The sequence below is a fragment of the Coptis chinensis genome, chromosome 2 (genome assembly GCF_015680905.1).
Source record: "Coptis chinensis isolate HL-2020 chromosome 2, ASM1568090v1, whole genome shotgun sequence".
In the NCBI taxonomy this organism is placed as follows: domain Eukaryota; kingdom Viridiplantae; phylum Streptophyta; class Magnoliopsida; order Ranunculales; family Ranunculaceae; genus Coptis; species Coptis chinensis.
In genome coordinates, this window is record NC_141457.1 from 83,161,541 (window position 1) to 83,182,854 (window position 21,314).

The 21,314-nt window shown below is 37.1% G+C and overlaps 1 protein-coding gene and 1 pseudogene across 2 annotated transcripts; one reads left to right on the plus strand and one right to left on the minus strand.

Annotated features, from left to right (window-relative positions):
- Positions 1–958: 958 nt before the first annotated feature.
- Positions 959–5,662, plus strand: LOC147518342 (neurogenic locus notch-like protein). Its single transcript, XM_086590203.1, has 6 exons — positions 959–1,383; positions 1,501–1,656; positions 4,721–4,804; positions 4,884–5,009; positions 5,088–5,171; positions 5,309–5,662. Exons 1-6 carry the CDS (start codon positions 1,287–1,289, stop codon positions 5,383–5,385), a joined length of 624 nt encoding a protein of 207 aa, XP_086446329.1. The 5' UTR covers positions 959–1,286; the 3' UTR covers positions 5,386–5,662.
- Positions 5,663–18,152: 12,490 nt separating this feature from the next.
- On the minus strand, positions 18,153–21,314 carry LOC147518343 (G-type lectin S-receptor-like serine/threonine-protein kinase At5g35370 pseudogene; annotated as a pseudogene). Its single transcript, XR_015211769.1, has one exon. The product of XR_015211769.1 is annotated as a G-type lectin S-receptor-like serine/threonine-protein kinase At5g35370 pseudogene (transcript).

Below are 21,314 nucleotides of genomic sequence, written 5' to 3' on the forward strand. Positions count from 1 at the left end.
TCAAGCCTTACGTAGTTCATCTCTCTCTATTTATAGATATGTGCTTGAACCGTTATGGATTGCAGATCCACCTTGTGTGCTATCTTGATGATTCGTCATTAATGTATTGTTACAAAGGTAATGTTTTCTTGATTGTGGCGTTGATTGAGCTCCAAGATTGTATTAGTTGATATCTTTCCATGAATGGTTGTAGCTGCTGCTGGTGACGACCTGGGTGTTGGGTCGTTGGTATGATCTGATACTGTGGGACGAGCTAAAGTAAGACGTCCTACCATGCGGACACGTGCTCTGTAGTATAGAACGGAGGGTACTTATTGTAGCCAATCAGAGTCGACTTCGGACGTTTTTTTTTGTGCTGGGCCATGTGTGTTAGTTCTGTCCTTAATAAAACCGCAAACAATTATGCCTATCTAAATGCAATACAAATCAAAGCATGTGTTTGGTTTTGTATTGTACTAGGGTATGCCTATATGACTGCAGCCCGCGAGATCTCGATGCGCCTGCGGTGCTACCCGACAACTCTCAAAATAACACGCCACGCCTTCGACTCAAAACAATTGGTATATGCCGTCACGCGCCAAGCATAAGCCAACCCAATTGCCTATTATCCATAAGCCCAATAGCATCAATTGTGTCCGCCAATAATTGTGCAGTACTATATCAAATTTGGAAGCCCAACAGTTTATGGGCTAGCCCAATATTTGATAAGCCTAGCGCCAATTATTGAATTTTGGCTGATTTTTGGATAGATCTCATAGTATTGATTGTACTTAATAAAATTACACAATTCCTCCAAATACTTGGATCAGCCCAGTCATATTTTGGTAAGAATGATTACCTACCATTATTAGATTGGGCATTTTGGGCCTACACTTTTCTATTTTGTTAGATAGAAATTTTCTCGCCTATGGAAGAAGCTTCTTTGGCTCCACTCGTCATCAATCCTAAATCTGATGTTGGCTTCAACCAGATAAGCGTAACTAATAACTCAAGATACACGGCCACATGGGGCCAGAAGTTGGACAAATGACTTGTTCTAGAGCATGGACATGGAGACATATTGACCTTATGGAGTCGTGAGATCAACCTATTTATTACTCCATAATAATCAACGATAATATGCACCTGAATCTCTTCTCAGACTCTCCCAACAACCCAGCTTTAACTCCATGTACTTAAAATTCTATTAAGAAAAACGAATTTTCAAACTCTTCGTTTCACCATTAAATAAATACTCACCTTCTTACCTTCTCTTCAACTCTATCTATTCTCCCTACCTAGCAAAGATGTCTTCAGTTATCATTACCATTCTTTCATTTTCGGTCCTTTTACAACTTACCACTTCAGCAGACATTTTAGCACCCATTCTTTCTCCTTTCATAGGTACAAAAACCCTTTAACACCATACTTTACTATTTGAAATATTGATTCTGTCATATGTTGTTTCCTAAATTTGCAGGTATTTTTCTACACTTCTGATCATTGGTGTGGTGTGAACAGATAAAGTGTGCAAAGAAGTGCTATGTGGGAAAGGGAAATGCAAAGTTTCCACAAATTTTAGTCTTGGTTATATGTGTGAATGTGATCAAGGATGGAAGCAGACTACTGCAGATGCCCAGAAACATTTCAAATTTCTTCCTTGCGTTATTCCAAATTGTAAGTTCTTTGCTTCCATTTTTTCCGAAGTGTTTTTTTACTTTCTTTCTCTTTATCTTTGTTGTGAATACCCTAAATACCCTTACTTTGCTTGCATCATTTTATAACCTTATGATAGTCCATGAGGTTGTTATAGTCTTTTTGGTTGGATTGTTGGGTTTGTTGAACACTTAAATGAGTGGACATTATTCGGTTTTGGATTAGTTGAGAAACAAGATTGATGGCAATGATATCGGATCGAGTAGCTTACTAGCTTTAGCAAAAACATTTTACTCATTCAGTCACACGTTTTAACAAGTCGACAAAACAAAATGCCTTGAAATATCAAGTATCGTCAGTAAAATCATTCTCGAAACTTATGACTCGCCCAACAGAAGAAAATGTATTCTGTCGATCCAGTGGCCAAAATGCGATGCCTTATGCTGAGATTTTGTGAATCGAAATTTCAACATTTTGCACGTCAAATTATTTTATGAAGGATCAATTGATTTTTAGGAAGAGTCCGGGTATGCAATAACCGGTTACTGGGATGGGAACCCAGTAACCGTGTAATATCAGGCACCACTTGTCCACACTTAACAGAGCAACTTAACTTCCGTTTTTTGTTTTGTTTTTTTTTATATGAAAAAATATTAAACAACTCCACGTTGTTTTTTTCACCCACCCATTATCTTCTTTTTGTTGTCAATATTCAATATTCACACTTTTTTTTGGAGAGAGATCAAATATTGAAGTATACCAAAACTTCGTACTCCACAAGATTATTTGATTATTTGACGGCAACACCCAAAGAGATTAAAAAGAAGAGGGTAAAAGGATTCAGCAAAGAACCCAACAACCAATCTCTTCTGCCTTTTGGGCATACTCTTTAAATAAGCAAAGAAAAAAGAAAGTTTTCACATATATTATCTGTTCTCTTTTTATTTTATTTTATTTCATGGATATTTCAGAAAAGGAAGTCCAGCCGGTTTTTTTGGGTTTCCTTTTTAAGTTTCCTGGGACTTTGGTGGAGAGTAAAGAAAAGAATAAGAAAAATAGAAAAATAAACAAACGGAAATTAACTTACGTTGTTAAGTGAGGACACATGGTGTTTGGAGTTACACGGTTACTGGGTTAGCCAGACTCTTTTAGGAAAGGGTCAAAAGGCTATATATTTCCCAGCACAAGGTACACATGAATTGTTACTTTTGTATACAATTTTTAATTCAGTATTTGAGCCCATACATATGGGATCCCTATACAAACACGGATATACCTCTTAATATTCTGGAAGACTTGGCACATACCTAGCTTAGAAACACACAGATATGATGTCAGAACATATCATATTTTATCAAATGTCAGGTCCATATGGGTTGTTTTATATTTATCGATATCTATCGAGATTTTAGAGAAAGATATATAAATATCACGATATGTTTAGAGATATATACGAGTGCAAATATCAGCAATATTTTGATGATATTTGTGATATTTTGTGATATTTGATGATATTTTGTGTATGTAACAATTTTATTTAATCTTTACCATTATATTTCAAATAAATATAAATAATGTATTATGATATATCAAGAAATATCCATAATATCTATGATATTTGTCGATAGTTTGGATATATCCACGATATTTGCATGTGAAACAATATCAAATATCTCTAAAAAAAATGATATATCCACGATACATATCGAGAAATTGAATATCAATAAATACTCATATCCTGATATTTTGTACTATGCTTTGATGAGTTACTTTGTTATGATCATACTTTTGTAAAGTCTACCTAATTGAATCCCTATTTTATGATAAAATCAATAAACAGGTTATGTACTATTGGTGTGCGACACTTTTATTGATTTACACATAAATGAATCAAGCCATATCAGATTAAAAATCAATACAGAGATCAGAAAAGGCTGAGAATGATTGAATCCCTATTTTATGATAAAATCAATAAACAGGTTATGTACTATTGGTGTGCGACACATTTATTGATTTACACAAATGAATCAAGCCATATCAGATTAAAAATCAATACAGAGATCAGAAAAGGCTGAGAACAGGTCAATGTCTTGGAGGGAACACGTGCTAGGAAAAATAGTATAATTATAAGAGTACTCTAATGATAATATGATAAGAACAGTTTGTTTATGTTTTCCCACCTTTTGTTAACTAGTTAACTATTCATTATTCCCCAAAATAGTAGGGTTAACGAGTATTACTCCTACTAGATGAGCCAATTAGAATTTTCTCCTACTAGATGGGAAATTAGGATCTCTTCTTTTCCCAAATATACACAAAAAAAAAAACGGTCAATCCAATTTGATTATTATTTTTTTTTTTTTTTTTTTTTTTTTTTTTTGTATATTTAAGAGGAGATTCCAATTTTCTATGTAGTGGGGGAAAATCCTAATTGGCTCATTTAATTGGGGTAGGAGTGGATTTTAGAAAATTTATTGGCTGAAACACTTTTAATAATGGGAAAACATTGCAAAAATTTAATTCCAAATTTATTTAGGGGTAAGTTTGCCGAAAGAGGTTAAAGGGTGATGGATAACGGTTGAACACATTTAGACACACTCATTTACCATGTTGTACATTATTTTGTGCATTGTTCCTTTATAGTCTTCGTGTGAAAATGAGAAAACCTACCAAAATTTATTACAAGTCGGCAATGAGAACTAATCACATGAAGAAATTTGGCGAATATGTCTGTTGTCAAAGTTGCCCAAATTTTCAAGAAATGTATACCCTGATATACGCTGACTTTTTATTTTTATTTTTTTAGGAATATAGGCTGACTTCAAATATTAGATAGCTTAGCTGTGCTAAACTTTATTTTTCTTTTTATTTATTTATTTATTTATTTTTTGAGTCGGACTAAAATATGAATTGGAAGGTTCGTATTGGGGTTGGTCCAAACTGGAAAACATTTGGATCCATGCCCCGAAGCAACGACCATTAATCTTGGAGTTTACTTAATTTTTTGGTATTGCACTGAACACCAATCATTTTACTTAATCATCTGGCTGGTAAATGGTAATTGATACCATCTGTGTTTCTGCAGGCACTTTGGACTATTCTTGCACCAAAGCTCCGTCCCCTAGCCCACAGATCAAAGATCCTCCTAAGAACAGTTCCTTCTTAGATCGTAACTATCGTTCTTATAATCATTATATTTGTTTAATGTCTTGAATTTGTATAACTAATATATGTTGTGATTTATATAGCATGTAACTGGGCATATTGTGGAGAAGGTTCATGCAAGAAGTCAGATACATTTGGGTATAAATGTGAATGCCAAGAAGGTTATGCTAATCTCTTGAATGACACTGCACTCCCCTGTTTTAGTCAATGTAAGAACACCGTAACCAGGCAGTAAAGTTTTAAGTTGTCTCATGTAGAACAACTAACATACTTCTTGTGGTCTTAAGGTTCACTTGGGATGGATTGCGCTAGCCTCGGGATCACTGTGCAAAACAAGACTGCATCTCCTAACGGCGCTTCAGCTAACCATGGTAAGTGAATCTGTTTATAACTCGTGTTTTGAGTACACAAGACATAGGGCGTCGCATGAGACTAATCTTAAAGATACGAACCAATTCACATCTTGAATAATAAGAGTCTCATTTTCTTCTTTCTGTTTCTGTTCCAGCTTATTCACTTCTACCTGGCAAGATTCTCTGGTTGACGGTCTTGATGATTCCTACAGCCATGATTCCGTGGAAATAGAATGATCACGTTTTGCTTGGGTCTACCTTGATCGGCCTTTCACTTAGACGTTTTGTGGAGTAATATAGTTAGTTCAAATAAAAACGATCCCACAATCCCACATGATTTATTTAGTTTAGATTCTTATGTAATATAGTTTTCAGACAGAATCACAGAATACATGGAGGATTTGGATGTTATGAGATGATCTTTACCGTCCATTTATGGACGATAGTTCTTGTATATAATACGATCGGCAAACATCTATATAATAAAACAGTTTGGTTTTTATCTAGAATTTGTAGAAAGTTATATGTTATCTTTCATGTATAGAGCGCGACCCGTGTTCAAATAAAGTAATGATGGAGGGCGACCTGCGCCTCAGGCATGACCAAGGTCCAGTAGCTAGAGTGCGACCTGCGCTCTCCTTTAGCACAAACAGAGCGCGACCCGCGCCCCGTGTTTCTCAAGCCACCGACTGTTTTGTTTCTTTATTTTGTAACCTATATATAAACACTTGTAACCCTTTTAGAATTCAATCAAGTAAATATATAACTAAATTGAATTGAATCCTCTAGTTCTATATGGTATCGGGGCCAAACCATTAAAATCCGCTATGTATTACAACCTTGAATCCTTGAATCTCAAACCCAATTTTTTCCAAAACCTAAATCTCAAACCCAAATTTTTCGTTTTTTTCCCCCTACAATGGCTGAATCTGACAACAATTCTTCAAACGTCATTCATCACCACTACACCCCACAAGACCACTCCGCGTTCCCAAAAACTCTTTCATTAGATGAGTTCAACTATAGCATATAGGCTCCTCTCATGCCGATGCGTATTGGAGCAAGGGGAAAGATTGGTTTTTTGACAGGTACAAAGGTTGAACCGGATATGAATTCGCCCGAATATGAAGTTTGGGCAACAGATAATGAAAAGGTGAAAAATTGGCTTATTGATTCTATGGAGATTTCTCTTATGAATCGATATATTCGTCTTCCTACTGCAAGAGACATTTGGGAGAATTGGAGAAGACCTTCTATGATGACTCTGATGAAACTCGAATTTTTGAATTGAATACGAAGTGCTTTGAAGCAAAGCAAAATGGGAGACTTATTCCTTCCTATTACAACGAATTGGTGACCATGTTCCAGGAGATTGATCAAAGGGTGACATCCCAGAATAGCAATGTTGCAGTTGTAGTTCATGAGACGTCAACAATGTCCTGATTGCGGGTTCATATGTTTTTGCGTGGATTGGATTCGGAGTATGATCAGGTGCGTGGAGAGATTCTTCGCAAGGAGCCTAAATTTTCCTTGGAACAAAGCTATGCTTACGTTCGCAAGGTGCAATCAGAGAAACAGGCTATGGGGCACTCTGTATCCAGTGAATCCTCTGTCTTGGTTGTTCATAGCAAGACCAGTACTCCACCCGGTTTCTCTGGTCCTTCACGCCATCCTAAAGGTAAATCCAATCCTTATGCAGATAAAACGTGCAGTGTTTGTGGAGAATTGGGTCATAGTAAGGAGAGATGTTATGAAGTGATTTGCTACCCTGATTGGTGGGACTTCACAAAGAGGCCACGAAAGAATATAAGCAAGGCTGCCATTGCTAATGCTATCCATGAACATCCAGACCACGTTTCGGCTAATGTACGTAACTCAATAAGATATGAATGGTAAGGTTATTTCGAATAGTACATGGATAATTGATTCAGGTGCATCTGACCATATAACAAATGACCCTAGCATTGTGGAAAGTCTTAGATTTTCACCTCAAACCACTGTTTCTACTGCAGATGGTACTCCAACTCCGGTTAGCGGAGAAGGTTCTATTATGTTATCTAAAACCCTCACTCTTGAATCTGTCTTAGTTGTTCCATTCCTTGCTTATAACCTATTGTCTGTTTGTCAAATCATTCTAGCACTTGCATGTACTGTGACGTTCTATCCATCCTTCTGTGTTTTTCAGGACATTCTGATACAATAAGTCCTTGGTTATGGTGTTAGAATGGGGAAACTGTACTATCTGGATTTGACAGAAACTTGAGAGAAACAGAAGAATTCTCTGGGGCAAGCTAATCAGGTCAATAAGGTCGAGAATACAAAAGAAGTTGTGTGGTTATGGCATCGTCGGTTAGGTCATCTTTCGTTTAGTTATCTTAAGAGGTTGCAACCTCAGTTATTTTCAGTTGTTAGTGATTCTGAGTTTCATTGTGACATTTGTGAACTGGCCAAGAGCCACCGTATTTCTTATTCACCAAGTATTAATAGATGTCCTGTTTCTTTTATGCAAATTCACTCTGATGTTTCCTGCCAAAGTTTCTTCATTTTCTGGAGTTTGTTATTATGTGACCTTTATTGATGATTGCACTTGCATGACTTGGGTGTCATTACTGAAACACAAAAGTGATGTATATGGGATGTTTACTGTTTTTTTACAAAATGGTGGCGACACAGTATCAACAATCTATCAGGGTCTTTCAGTCTGATAATGGTGGTGAATTTGTGAATGGCCTCATGTGTGAATTTTGTCGGTCAATTGGAATTCGTCATCAAACCTCCATTAAAATTTTCAACAAAATAGTTTAGTAGAACGGAAGAATAGGCAGTAGTTAGAAGTTGTTCGTGCTTCCTTGTTTGGCATGAATGTACCTCGATCCTATTGGGGTGAAGCAGTGAAATCAGCAGCCTATGTTATAAACCGTACTCCCTCACGAGTAATTGAGTTACATAATCCTTATCAGAAAATCCATACACTTTTGTCCATCCCATCCATGCCTAACTTGGAGCCTCGGGTGTTTGGATGTACAACTTATGTCCATATCCCACAACCAGAATGAAGTAAACTTGATCCTCGTGTGAAGAAGTGTATTTTTGTGGGTTATGCAGAGTTTCAGAAAGGGTATAGGTGTTATGATCCCATTACTGACAAGATGCATATATCTCTTGATGTCTCATTCCATGAATCCGACCCGTATTACTCAGGGGGAGTTTCCTAGTCTTCCCTTCAGGGGGAGAGTGACGGTGAAGGGAATCCTGATGTCTTTGGGGAATTGGAACACTTGGAGGAACGATTTGAAGTTCTTGAAGCAGAAATTGATCCTGTAGTAGTAGAGACAGAAGCACATGATCCAGATGTATCTGAAACTGTAACACACGAGCCAGATGTATCTGAAACGGTAGTACACGAAATTTTCCCTTCTACATCAATAATTGAAGATCTCGATCAGCATGATCCACCTCAGGTACCTCCTATAACCTTTAATGAATCTGTTTGGTTAGAAAGTCTTGAACCTAGACAATCACAAAGAGCTAGTAAGGGAGTTCCTAAGAAACAATATGAACCAGACATCAAAGACAATGCCAAATATCATATAGCTAACTCTATGTCTAACCATAGCCTTTCTGAGTCACATGCACTTGTTATAAATCAATTATCTACTGTATCTATTCCTAGTAATGTGCAGGATGCTTTGAATGATCCAAAATGGAAGAAAGCAATGAATGAAGAATTGGAAGCCCTTCAAAAGAATGTAACATGGGAGGTAGTTGATATGCCTGTTGGAATGAAGATTGTTGGATGTCGTTGGGTGTTTACTGTGAAGCTTAATGCAGATGGAACTATTAATAGATATAAGGCGAGATTGGTTGCCAAGGGATACACACAACATTATGGAATTGATTATGAGGAGACTTTCACACCTGTGGCAAAAATCAATATGGCCCGAATTTTAATTTTGCTTGCAGCAAATAAAGATTGGCCCTTACACCAGCTTGATGTGAAGAATGCATTCCTAAATGGGAATTTGGAGGAAGAAGTATACATAGATATGCCTCCAGGTTTGAAGAACCATCCCGAAGATGTTGGGAAGGTGTGTAAACTGAAGAAAGCTTTGTATGGCCTGAAACAGTCTCCAAGAGCTTGGTTTGGAAGACTTACACAGTCAATGAAAGTTTTTGGGTACAAACAGAGCAATTCTGACCATACCTTGTTTACCAAACACAAGGATGGTAAGATTACAGCTCTAATTGTGTATGTTGATGACATGATCGTTACAGGGGATGATCCGAAGGAAATAAATGAATTGCAAAAGTATTTGTCGGAAGAATTTGAAATGAAGGATCTAGGACAACTGAAGTATTTTCTGGGTATTCAAGTTGCAAGGTCTAAAAAGGGGATTTCACTCTCACAGAGGAAGTATGTCCTAGATTTGCCTGTTGAAACAGGAATGTTGGATTGCAAACCAATGGAGACACCCATTGAGATTAATCATGGACTCGCAATTCATCCTGATCAAGTTCCTATTAATAAAAGAATGTATTAGCGTTTTGTAGGAAGGTTAATTTATCTCTCTCATAGTAGACCTGATATTGCTTATGTTGTGAGTGTGGTTAGTCAGTTTATGCATTGTCCTAGTGAAGAACATATGGATGCAGTCTCTCATATCTTGAAGTATTTGAAGAAGGCACCTGGCAATGGTTTACTATTTGGAAAGTATGATGTATTGGACATTGTCGGATACACAAATGCAGATTGGGCTGGTGATAAAACTGATAGACATTCTACATCAGGATATTTCACTTTTGTCGGTGGAAATCTTGTAACTTGGCGTAGCAAGAAGCAGAAAGTTGTTACCAGATCGAGTGCAGAAGCTGAATTTCGAGGTATGACACATGGAGTATGTGAATTGTTATGGATCCGTACTGTCTTGATGGAATTGGGCTTCAAGCTTCAAAAGCCTATGTATTTACATTGCGATAATCAAGCCGCCATTCAAATTGCACATAACCTAGTTCAGCATGATCGAACAAAGCATGTGGAGGTTGATCGTCATTTTATTAAAGAAAATCTTGATAGGAAGGTTATTCATTTTCCGTTCGTAACCTCAGAGGAACAATTAGCTGATGTTCTTACCAAAGGTATATCCCACAAGGTGTTTGACAACTTAGTTGACAAGTTGGGCATGATTGACATCTATGCACCAACTTGAGGGGGAGTGTAGAAAGTTGTATGTTATCTTTCATGTATAGAGCGCGACCCACGCTCAGATAAAGTAATGATGGAGTGCGACTTGCGCCTCATCAGGCATGACCGAGGTCCAGTAGCTGTGCGACCTGCGCTCTCCTCCAGCACAAACAGAGTGCGACCCGCACCCCGTGTTTCTCAAGCCACCGACTGTTTTGTTTATTTGTTTTGTAACCTCTATATAAACACTTGTAACCCCTTTAGAATTCAATCAAGTAAATATACAACTAAATTGAATTGAATCCTCTAGTTTTATAGAATTTACGAAACTTATCTAAATTTATTCGAAGTTATCTAAATTCTAACATAGATAATATTAATCCTCATAGCTTTTTTATCGACAAACTCTCCATAGCCTTTTCCAGACTGCCCAACATGCACCTCCTCACAGATTACTTTCTTCTCCCAACACTTACTATAAACTCATATAACTAAACACGAAGGGTTTTGGAATTACTACTAACTTATTTAAGAATTCTTCGTTATCAATGCTTATTAGGGAAAGTTATCAACATTGGCTGGCTTATTTGACTAAGCAAATACCAAGCAATTAATTTTTCCCTTCGCACACATAGAATTTGTGTTGTTGAGCGGCACTGTACACCTGTATAAACACTGGAACCATATAAGAGAATACTTCAATTGATAAGCCTGAAACATCAAAATAACTTATGGAATGGAAACCGTTACTTCAGAAATTCTTTTTACTTATTGATTAGATAGATTGTTTTTGGTTTCGGATTAATAGTATCTATGTTCATAGGAAAGAAAAAAAAAGTGAAGCAAGTTAACATTCCCCAAAATATGGCCCTTGAATCTGTTGTTAGTGATTAGTATTCGATGCAGTCATATTTATTTTGTTTTTTGCTCAACAAGTTATTGATTATCAATATTTTGTAGTCTGTCATGTTCTCATAAATTTTTTTATTGTTTTCCATTTTCTCCTCAGTATGGATAAGACATAAACTACTTCTACCACTGAGCGTGCTGCATTTGTTGAGGTATTTTATCAAGTTTTTTTTTTCTTTTATTCTTACATGAATTGTAAAACTCTACAATCTATACAATGTTTGTTTTCTGCTTACGTTAATATTGTTAACGTATTTGTATTTTTGCAGGTGGGGAGAGAAGTACAATGGGCACGGTAGCTGTATAAATTATAAAATACACTGACAAGTGAACCGAGCGCTTAGAGGGTGATGGATGGACAAAATGGGGTGACAAGTGGGATGAGAATTTCAATCAATACAGCCAAGGTGCTAAGCAAGGAGAGATGTGGTGGGAAGGAAAGTATGGGGAGCGGTGGAACCGTACATGGGGGGAATGTCACAATGGCTCTGGTTGGGTGCACAAGCATGGGGGAAAAAGCAAAATGGAAACCTTTGGGACACTCATGTTCAGCAGGACACATGGTATGAGAGGTACCCGTATTTTGGTTTCCAACATTGCTTTAACTCAGTGCAGCTATGAGAAGTTCATAAACCACCACCCGAAACATCATGAACCCAAGCATCTTCATTCGATTGTAGAATACTACTTCTTATAGCCTCAGGTGGAAGCACAACCACAAAAGTAGCAATAAAGAATTTGACTTCATTCAGACTCAGTAGATGGATTCTATTCCCAAGTGGTGGTAATGGTAGTTAGGTTAATTACCACTTATGGTCTGGCTCTGTGGGGGTTCAAAAGGAAGTCTGGATACCGCAGTAATGAGAGGCCTATCATAGGCATCACCTGATCACCATGATCAATTGTTGCTCTGTTATTTGTCACCCATCCAGTTAAGAATCTTTAATTTTTTTTTCTTAGATTGTGTTTTCTAAAACTTATTGGCACCCCATTCTGCATTCGTGAGTGATGACAAATTAAATGAATATGTAATATTTTATATAATTTTGTTTTCTACATATCTTGCAGGTGACATTGTCTATGTAGTTAGTAACCCTAATTTTTTTTAGTTTCTTGGGGAATGGAGACTATGCTTGCAACAAATAGTTGAAGTCTATATATATTAATATATGGAAAACCAAGGTTGCAACAACTGAATGTTCGATGGTGCCAAATATTCAGCATTTTGCCTCTTTGCGTGTCATTGAGTTATACTAGCATCAATTGAATATTTGAGCGTTGTGAAATTGGGTTTTATGTGTTGAAGGATATGGATACTTAATTATATTTATCTCGACATTTAGACATTTTGTGGATACTCAAAATTTTGCAGGAGCATGATACGAATAGGCAATGGTATTCACTTTTTACAACATGTTATCTTTCAATTCGTATAAGCAAATGTTAAATATGCTGATCTTATTTGCAGTGCAAGTGTGCAGGTAGGTGTTTGATAGAGAAAGGAAAATGATAATCCATGTTAAAGTGATTTGCTACTTAAGATTTGGAGACTTAAGATGCCTCAGGAATCAATGCTCTCGGGGTGGGCTGAGATAACTTAGTTCTATCGGTTGTTATCCATAAAGCTTTGTGAGCTAAGAAGAAAGAGGAAATGAATTCTAAGGTTTTATATTACTTTGTTAGATACAAAGTAAATGGTGAGAAACAAAATCAAGAATCATTCAGGTTGAAGACAAGGGTAATTTTCTAGATCACGTTACTATACATTGGTATTGTGAAAATGTCATTCAAGTTAGATCAATTTTGTACAATTATTTGGAAACATATGTAATTTTTTATTGCCTCCACGAAGACTAGATGGGGCTGTGTTTGATAGCCCCATTTGCCATGACAAATGCAAATAAATGGCATTATTCACTTGTTTGCCACTATTTGAGGTGTTTTTTAAATCATGACAAATTTTTTTTGGATTTGCCACAAGTTGTTATTTGCCATGATTTTGGTGCCAAAATTTACTCTGAGGGGAGGTGAGTAAATTTTGCCACGACAATTTTGTACACAAATTTGCCGTGATTTGCCACCAATAAAAAATGACAAAAAAAAAGCCTGATAACATTTCACTCTCTCCCCCTTTCTGGTTCGCAGTCTCTCTCTCTCTCTCTCTCTCTGCTTCCTCTCTCAATAATCTCTCTTTAATCAATTTGGAGGGGCGAGCTATTTCATTGATTTGCACTCAACACTTTAAATAACAACAAGCTTATGAAATCTTACATAACACAAGATAAATTAGAACATGCTTAAAATTTGTTTGATTTACTGCCAGAAAGAGATGAGGGATCTTGGTCGATTATGATTTCGAGTTATGCCCAGACTGGAAATTTCATTGAAGCATTGGATTTACTCGAAAAGATGGTGTGGGAAGGAGTGAGGCCAAATGAATTTGTACTGGAGTGTCTCTAGGCGAGTTCAGAACTTGGGGATGTCTGTATTGGTAGGCAGCTCCATAGGTTGTCGATGCAAAGTGGAATTGGATTAAAGGTAAGTATTAGAGTTTCGCTTATGATAATGTATTCAAAATGTGGATTCTTGGATGGTGCTCGGTGGGTTTTTGATGAGATTCCGGTTTGTTTTTCAGATGATCTTTGTCTTTGTGTTGTGATCTTTGTGTGATGTGATGTGATGTGTTTGTCTTTGCTTTCGCTGGCTTCTTCTTTGTGTTCTTTCTTCTTCTTTGGATGGCAAGTCTTCTTTGTCTTTGCTTATTGTGTGTTGCTTTGTTGGTGAGTGGTGCTACGGTGTTGCAGGTGCTAGTGGGTGGTGATAGGTGTTGCAGGTGCTAGTGGGTGGTGATAGTGCAGTCCGCAATTGGTTATGGTACCGTACCACTAGTGATGGTACTAAATATTGGTTGGTGAAGATCTCTTGGGGAACTACATGGGGTGAGAATGGATACATAAGAATGCAACATGATATTGGCGCTGCAGAGGGTATATGGGGTATTGCGATGATGGCATCCTACCCAACCGTATAGTAAGAAATCCTTGAGAATATGGATCAAATTCCGTGGTCTGTGATTTGTGCTTTATGTTTACATTGTAACTACTGTATTTTAAATAATTAAGGTGTATCCATGTAAAGTAATATTTATGTATGTAAATGCCTCTATTATTACGCAATGTACATTGTACTAGACCTTTTTTTTACCGAAATGGAGATGCACGTTTATTCTGATACACACTTCGTAATGTATTTTGAACTTTTGAAGAAGATTTTGTTTTGGTCAATCTATATAAGTTCGTTTTGGCTCTCATGTTTAAGGACTGAAAGTTGTGCAGGATTATTGTTGGTGAAACCATATACAAATAAAATAAATTTACAAATAAGAGTAGCTATAATTTTTAAATCTTAAATATTTTAAAAGCACAAAAAAATAAAAAAATAAAATATTTGCCGCAACAAATTTGGACAATCAAACAGCAGCAAATGGTTGCGAATCAGGACAAATGATATTTACTACAGTATCATCAAACAGTGGCAAATAAAATTTGCCACAAATTATTTGCAATTGTCGCATAGCAAATTTGCCAATGGAAAATGGTGACAAAATTTGTATTTGCCACAGCTCATATCAAACATAGCCGTAATTTTTAGTGTTGACACGCTGAGTGTGAAAGACACTCATAATTACTTGAGTAGCATAGCCACGGGTTAAATTCTAGTATAGAATAAAAGTGATGAGTTATTTATTTTGTGTGAAACTGAGAATTTTATCTTGACATTTACTTATTCAAAAAACGACTAAAAAGGGTATCGAACTTTATAAGTTTTGACAATATAGGGACTAAACTTTTTTTTTTTTGGTCAAATTGGGGGCTAAACTTTTTAATTTTGCAATGTAGGGACTAGTTACACATGTAGTCTAAATTTCTGTGTTTCATAATTCACAAGTTACATACATTGTTATACACTTTTTTTTTTTTATCAAAGTATATCCATGCTACAACCTCATGACCATAGAAATTAATTCAAATTGTGAAACACCATGTGAGAAATTTAGATGTCATGTTACACATGTTTCCACATTATAAAAATTAAAAAGTTTGGTTTCCAATTTGACCGAAAAAAAAATTTAGACCCCATATTGTCAAAACTTATAAAGTTCGATACCCTTTTTAATCGTTTTTCATTACTTATTCAATTAAGATGACAAATTACAGGTCGTCAGTGTATAGAATCATGAATTCATGACTGCTGAAGATTGAGACGACGTACTAGTTTACAGTTACTATAGCGAAAGGGACACGCGTGTTGTATGCATGGTACATTCAGGGGCGGACCCAGGAGAGGGTTGCACCAGGCTTTTGCTCGGGGTCCGTTTGGGTCAAAAAAAAATTTAGTGTGTATAATGTATTTAAAGCCCAGCCCAGCGATAAACAGAAGAAACTAGTGACAAACAAAAGAATAGAAATACAGTCGATAAACAAACGAACAACCTGGCGATATCTCTTGATTCTTCATTCCTCACTAATAACTTTAATTGCCTAATTCTAATCCATGTTCTTCACTCATTCTACTATTCGTTCTCCTCGAGTAATTTATTATGTATGTATTTTTTTTTTCTTTTCCTTTGTTTTTTAAAATATGAAATGTTGATGGTTAATTGGTTTTTGGTTTTGATTATTTGCAGTCATCTGATAAGATTAGTAAAGTGTTGTTTATTTGTTTGGTGGTTAGTTAACTGAGGAAGAAGCATAAAATTTTAAGAGGTGAGTTTTTTAGTGTAAGCTAGTTTGTTTATTGTGGATTTGTGAAATTGTGGAAAGAAATGATTTTGGTTATTTTTTTAAAATTGCATTGCTTGATTTGGTGGAATGTAGGTTTTAGATATGTAAAAATTGAAATGTTGATATGGTTCGCTGGTTGTGAAATTTTGTATGTTATCTGTTAATTTGTCGTCTTGTCGAGATGTACTATTTTTCTTATTTGGATTTGAATTTTGGTGCTTGTTAAAATCGAAGTGTGAGTCTTTTTACTTTTTTTATTTTAATGTTGTTTCAAACGTCTAAAATGTCAAAGGGAGTGCGAAAGATAGATTCATTCTTTAAACCAAAAGAAACCGAGACATCCAATGTTGCTAGAACTATTGAAAAGGATGATCAAGGTCGTTCAAAACTCCAAAGAGTTGAGCCCATTGAACAACTTCGTCCCAATCCTCAAGGGATTGAACCCATTAAACAAATTTGTCCCAACTCTCAAGTGATTGAATCTAGCAAAACCGGTGTTACTAGTTCTTTGGTACGTGATCCGGGGTTACGCCGTCAAATAAGTGAATATCCTATTAATTAGCGTGACAAGATCCGACGAGCTTATGTTACATTGGGGCAACTTCATTTTAGACTCAACGAATATCCGCCCACCATTGATGGAAAACAAAACCGGTATTTTAATAGTCATTGGTTTGACGATTTTCCTTGGTTAGAATATTTTGAAGAAAAAGATAGTGTTTTTTGTTTTCCTTGTTTTGTCTTTAGTTATAGACGTTCTAATTTTGTAGTTAATGGATTTCGAAGTTGGAAGAGAGTTCATTATGGAGTTAAATATGCATTTTTGCAACATGTTGGAGGCCCTTATTTCGCTCATATCTATGCTGTAGCTGCTTGTGAGGATCTAGTGAATTCATCTCGGCATATTGGTAATCTTTTAAATGCCCAATACAAACAAGAGGTAGTGAAAAATATGTTTATGTTGAAAACTATTTTACGGACTCTCCGATGGTTTGTATTACAAGGTTGTGCACTTAGAGGATATGATGAATCAATCAAGTCAAGTAGCCCGGAGAGAGTTGAAATGTTGGGTCCGCCCCTGGGTACATTGTCCTCGTCATGGTTGGTCTTATACTCTAATCTATAGGATTGTAGTTAATTTGTTCAGTCTTTATTAAACAAATCCGCTGGTATTTTTGGAAAAAGAAAAAGGAACTTTTGCTCGTATTGCTGGGTGTATTTCTAAGAGATTGTTGACTCCAAAGTGTGAAATGTTTCCTCGTTTTTTAAATAATGCCTAAGAGTATTTTTAGGAGAGAAACCAGAAAAACACTAAAATTTTGAACAAAACCAAACACCAAACCAAAAAACACTAACCAACTTCAGGAGAAACATCAAATATTCGATATCAAATGACGCGGTTTTGGATAAACCGCGCCATATAGCCCATGCGACTTTCTCAAAACCGCGTCACTGAAGCCCATCTTAAAAGTTCAAGCCCACGCAGTTTTCCAGAAACCGCGTGGTGTGTCGCACATCAATTTTCTTATTTCTTCTCTCTCCAAATCTCTTGCGCCGTTTTCGCAAAACTGCACCATAGAATCCCACTGTCTAGTCCAAACCCATGCGGTGTTCGAAAAACCGCGCGGTTTTGCGAGAGAGATTTGATACAACACCAAAGCTAGAATCAAATTTTGGCTAATTTGGTGTTTGGTTCGGTGTTTTTTTTTGTGTTTTCATCAACATGTGTCTCTACTGAAGATGAAAAAAGATACTAGGATAATATCTCACCTAAATATGCTCTAACTAATACAAACTGGCAAAAAACTGAAAATTTTAGCAGCCATGTCCTACAGAAATTCAAATATAGCAGAGTAAACATGTATTCGGTTCATACTTCGAGGAATTGTTTGGTTGCTTCAAGGAAAAAAACCTAGCAATCAGATTGGCACGATGGAGGAAAACTTCAGCTGAAGTTGGCAACCTCTAGCAGAAAGTCCTAGTGTTTCTCAGCACTATTAATTATTGGATACTTTTGTAGAAGTGTAAAACCACAGCGAAAGCCCTCACCAACAGGCTATACGTATCGGATTAACTGAGTCCTACGAACCAACCATAAATACACAAATCACCCAGCCATTGATGTGCAAAATTCTCCGTACTATACGAAGAGTCATAGATCGATTCGTAATTTAAGAGACCACGACTGAATGATCCACTATACACCAAAGAAAGGCACTACGGACACTGGCTTAATGAGATGTACACCTAGCATGAATAAAAGGGTTGATACAAATCATCTTGCCAAACAAATCCTCGTAGCTGCTAAAAATTTCTTCTGTGTTGTTGGACAGGGTTATTTTTTTGTCAGACCATGGTTCACTCATTTCACAACACAAATCTTTAGTATGGTACATACATAAATATTGAATTTACAACAAGGTTCAAGGAACTCCTAAAAAACAAAATTCAAACACTTGGATGCTACGCGCTATTGATTTGCCTTCGCTATCTTGGACCAGAGATCTGCTGTGAAGATATGTAGGAAAGGGAGCTGTATGAGCCAGTTGTGTTGCTGCTTTGAGATGCATTTGCGTCTGGAAACAACATGAGCATATTCGCCATATTACATCCTTCAATGGTTGAAGCTTCAGTGAACCTCCGCCCATAGAATCGCAAGAAGTTCAATCCTTCCACTCTTGGTACACCCAGAGGAATCTTCCCTTCCAACATGCTCACCACATTTGCCATGCTTGGTCTCAACATTGGATCCTCATGTACACAACACAAGGCCACTCGCACAAGTTTCTCTATCTCCTCGCTCGTCACCCTCCTCTCGAGCTTTGGGTCAGCAAGCTCTATATACTTCCTTTGTTCATGCATTTCCAATGCATAGAGAGGAAAGTAAACAGGTACTGCAACTGTAGATGGTGATGAATTACCACCACTATCATTGTCAATGCCAGTACTAAGGCTTTGGGTTTTCATAGAGCAGTTCTTTCTTCCACTAACAATTTCCAGTAGCACCATCCCAAAGCTATAAACATCGGTCTTGTCTGAGATTGCAGAGCTAGTTAACCACTCTGGTGCAAGATATCCGCGTGTCCCTCTCAATGTGGTAAAGTGACTAGATTGCTCAGGGCTCAAAAGCTTTGAAAGTCCGAAATCGGAGATCTTAACTTGGAAATGATCATTCAAGAGTATGTTCTCAGGCTTTACATCGCAATGAATGATCTTTTGTTCACATCCACTGTGCAAGTACGCAAGTCCACGAGCTGTTCCCATTGCTATGTCGAACCTTTCTTGCAATTCTAAAACTGGTCCTGCCCCAAAGAGTGTTCTGTCCAGGGATCCACGATTCATGTACTCATACACAAGCAGACGTTGTCGTCCTTGAGCACAAAATCCTCTCAATCTGACCAAGTTAACATGATGAGTGTTGCCAATTATTGCAATCTCAGTACAAAATTCTTTCTTCCCTTGGTTGCTCATATTGCTTAGTTTCTTCACTGCCACAATAGTCTTATCAGGAAGAGTTCCCTTATAGACATCACCAAACCCGCCGGAGCCAATCTTAGACTGAAACTTATTAGTCGCCACATCAAGCTCTTCGTACTCAAATCTCACTGGTAAGCCTGGAATGGAGAAATCATCAATTTCAGTTGAAGAATGAGAGCTCATCCGGTCTAGCTTTACCTTTTTCATTTTGGAATGCACTGCTTTTCTCCATCTAATGAACCCAATAAGTACAAATGATATCAACAAAAACACTGCAGACGATGGAATAAGCACCAATGCAACTAGTGGAAGACTTCTTCTCTTTTGTCCACCGACAACACTGTTGATATTCAAAGATGCTATGGTCTTAATATACCCCGTTCGATCAATCCCATTTGCTGGAGTGAAAAATGATCCTAACTGATTATTAAGTAGATAACAATAACCAGAAGATTGTGCATAGAAATAGCCCAAGCAAGAACAATTCCCAGAACAACTATTGGCACAAGCAAATGAATCTTGGCCAAATGTTGCAGGAGCTGAAAATTCATTTGCAAAATAATCGACACCACTACCAAGATTCACATATGTAATCATTTTCGACGAATTGAGACTTGCCCCATTACCACAAGGAGATGGAAGTGAGCTAGGATTTGTTGGTGAACAACCTTTGAACCCAGACCCAGACCCAGAATTGGAATGAAAGCCTGCGGGACATGAACAAGTACCAGCATTCGACCCTGCAGCAGCTTTTGTACATAGTCCATATCCACCACAATAGTTTGCGATTTGACAATCGTCGCTTGGTCCAGTGAATTCTTGAGTCCATTGATCAGAATAACTTTTCACATTAAACCTTCCTTCATAATCCAATTGTGCTATTCGAAAAGCCGTAGAATTATTCAAAATTAGGCTAATTACGACCACATTTTGAGTACCACCAATTAAGTATAGACCACTTTCATTCAACATCAAATAGGCCACGGAAGAACTCGAGTCTACCATTGCGGATGTATCCATTGATAATTTCCAATAAGTAAGTCCATTCCATTGGAGCACCGCGTCATTGTCAACTATCGTAAACAAATAACTCCCCGTGGATAAATTATTTCTCGTTGCGGCACTTGATAAAAATGCCGCGACAGGTAATTTTTGTCCTATGACAATTGTGTCAGTCGGATAATCAAAACTTTGCCATAACGAACGGTTGAGCTTATCGAGTAATACTAGATTACCCGATTCAAGAAGCTGCAACGCCGCGACTGATGCATTCAGCCGCGGCGTTGACCAAACGAGTTGACCATTTTCACGAGTAATTGAGATGCCTGTAGATGTCAGAGTGAGTTTATCTGAAGTTAAAATTGACGTGTTCCGATTGGCTGACCAGATGAGCTGATTAGATGGCACGTAGATGATACCGAAGTAAAAGTTAGTGACCTGAGCACCCGGGTACGGATTAATTATAGTCGCTTTGAAAGTAGTGTTGCGGGAAGCTAAAAATGCACCGGTGTGGTCTATGTATTGGTAATTTGAGGCAGTGAAGGGTGGGTATATGAACTCCATTGATATAGGGGCAGAAAATGTATAAAATGGGAGGAATGACACATGGAAGAAAATTAAAATGGTGGTGGTGAATGGAAAAATGAAGATGGAGTTCATGGTGATGATGGTTGAGAGAAGGGAGGAGAGAGAGGAGTTGCGGAAGATTGGTTATACCAGATTGGTGAGTATGAATGCATTATATTTTGAGGCGTTTGATTGATTTTTTTGGAGTTAAAGAGTTGACTGGAGATTTGTTGCCTATTTCAT

Coding starts and splice junctions, on each gene's coding strand:
- LOC147518342 (XM_086590203.1), top strand. CDS start 1,287: ATGTCTTCAGTTATCATTACCATTCTTTCATTTTCGGTCCTTTTACAA. Junction 4,805..4,883: donor GAACAGTTCCTTCTTAGATC/GTAACTATCGTT, acceptor TGATTTATATAG/CATGTAACTGGGCATATTGT. Junction 5,010..5,087: donor ACTCCCCTGTTTTAGTCAAT/GTAAGAACACCG, acceptor TGTGGTCTTAAG/GTTCACTTGGGATGGATTGC.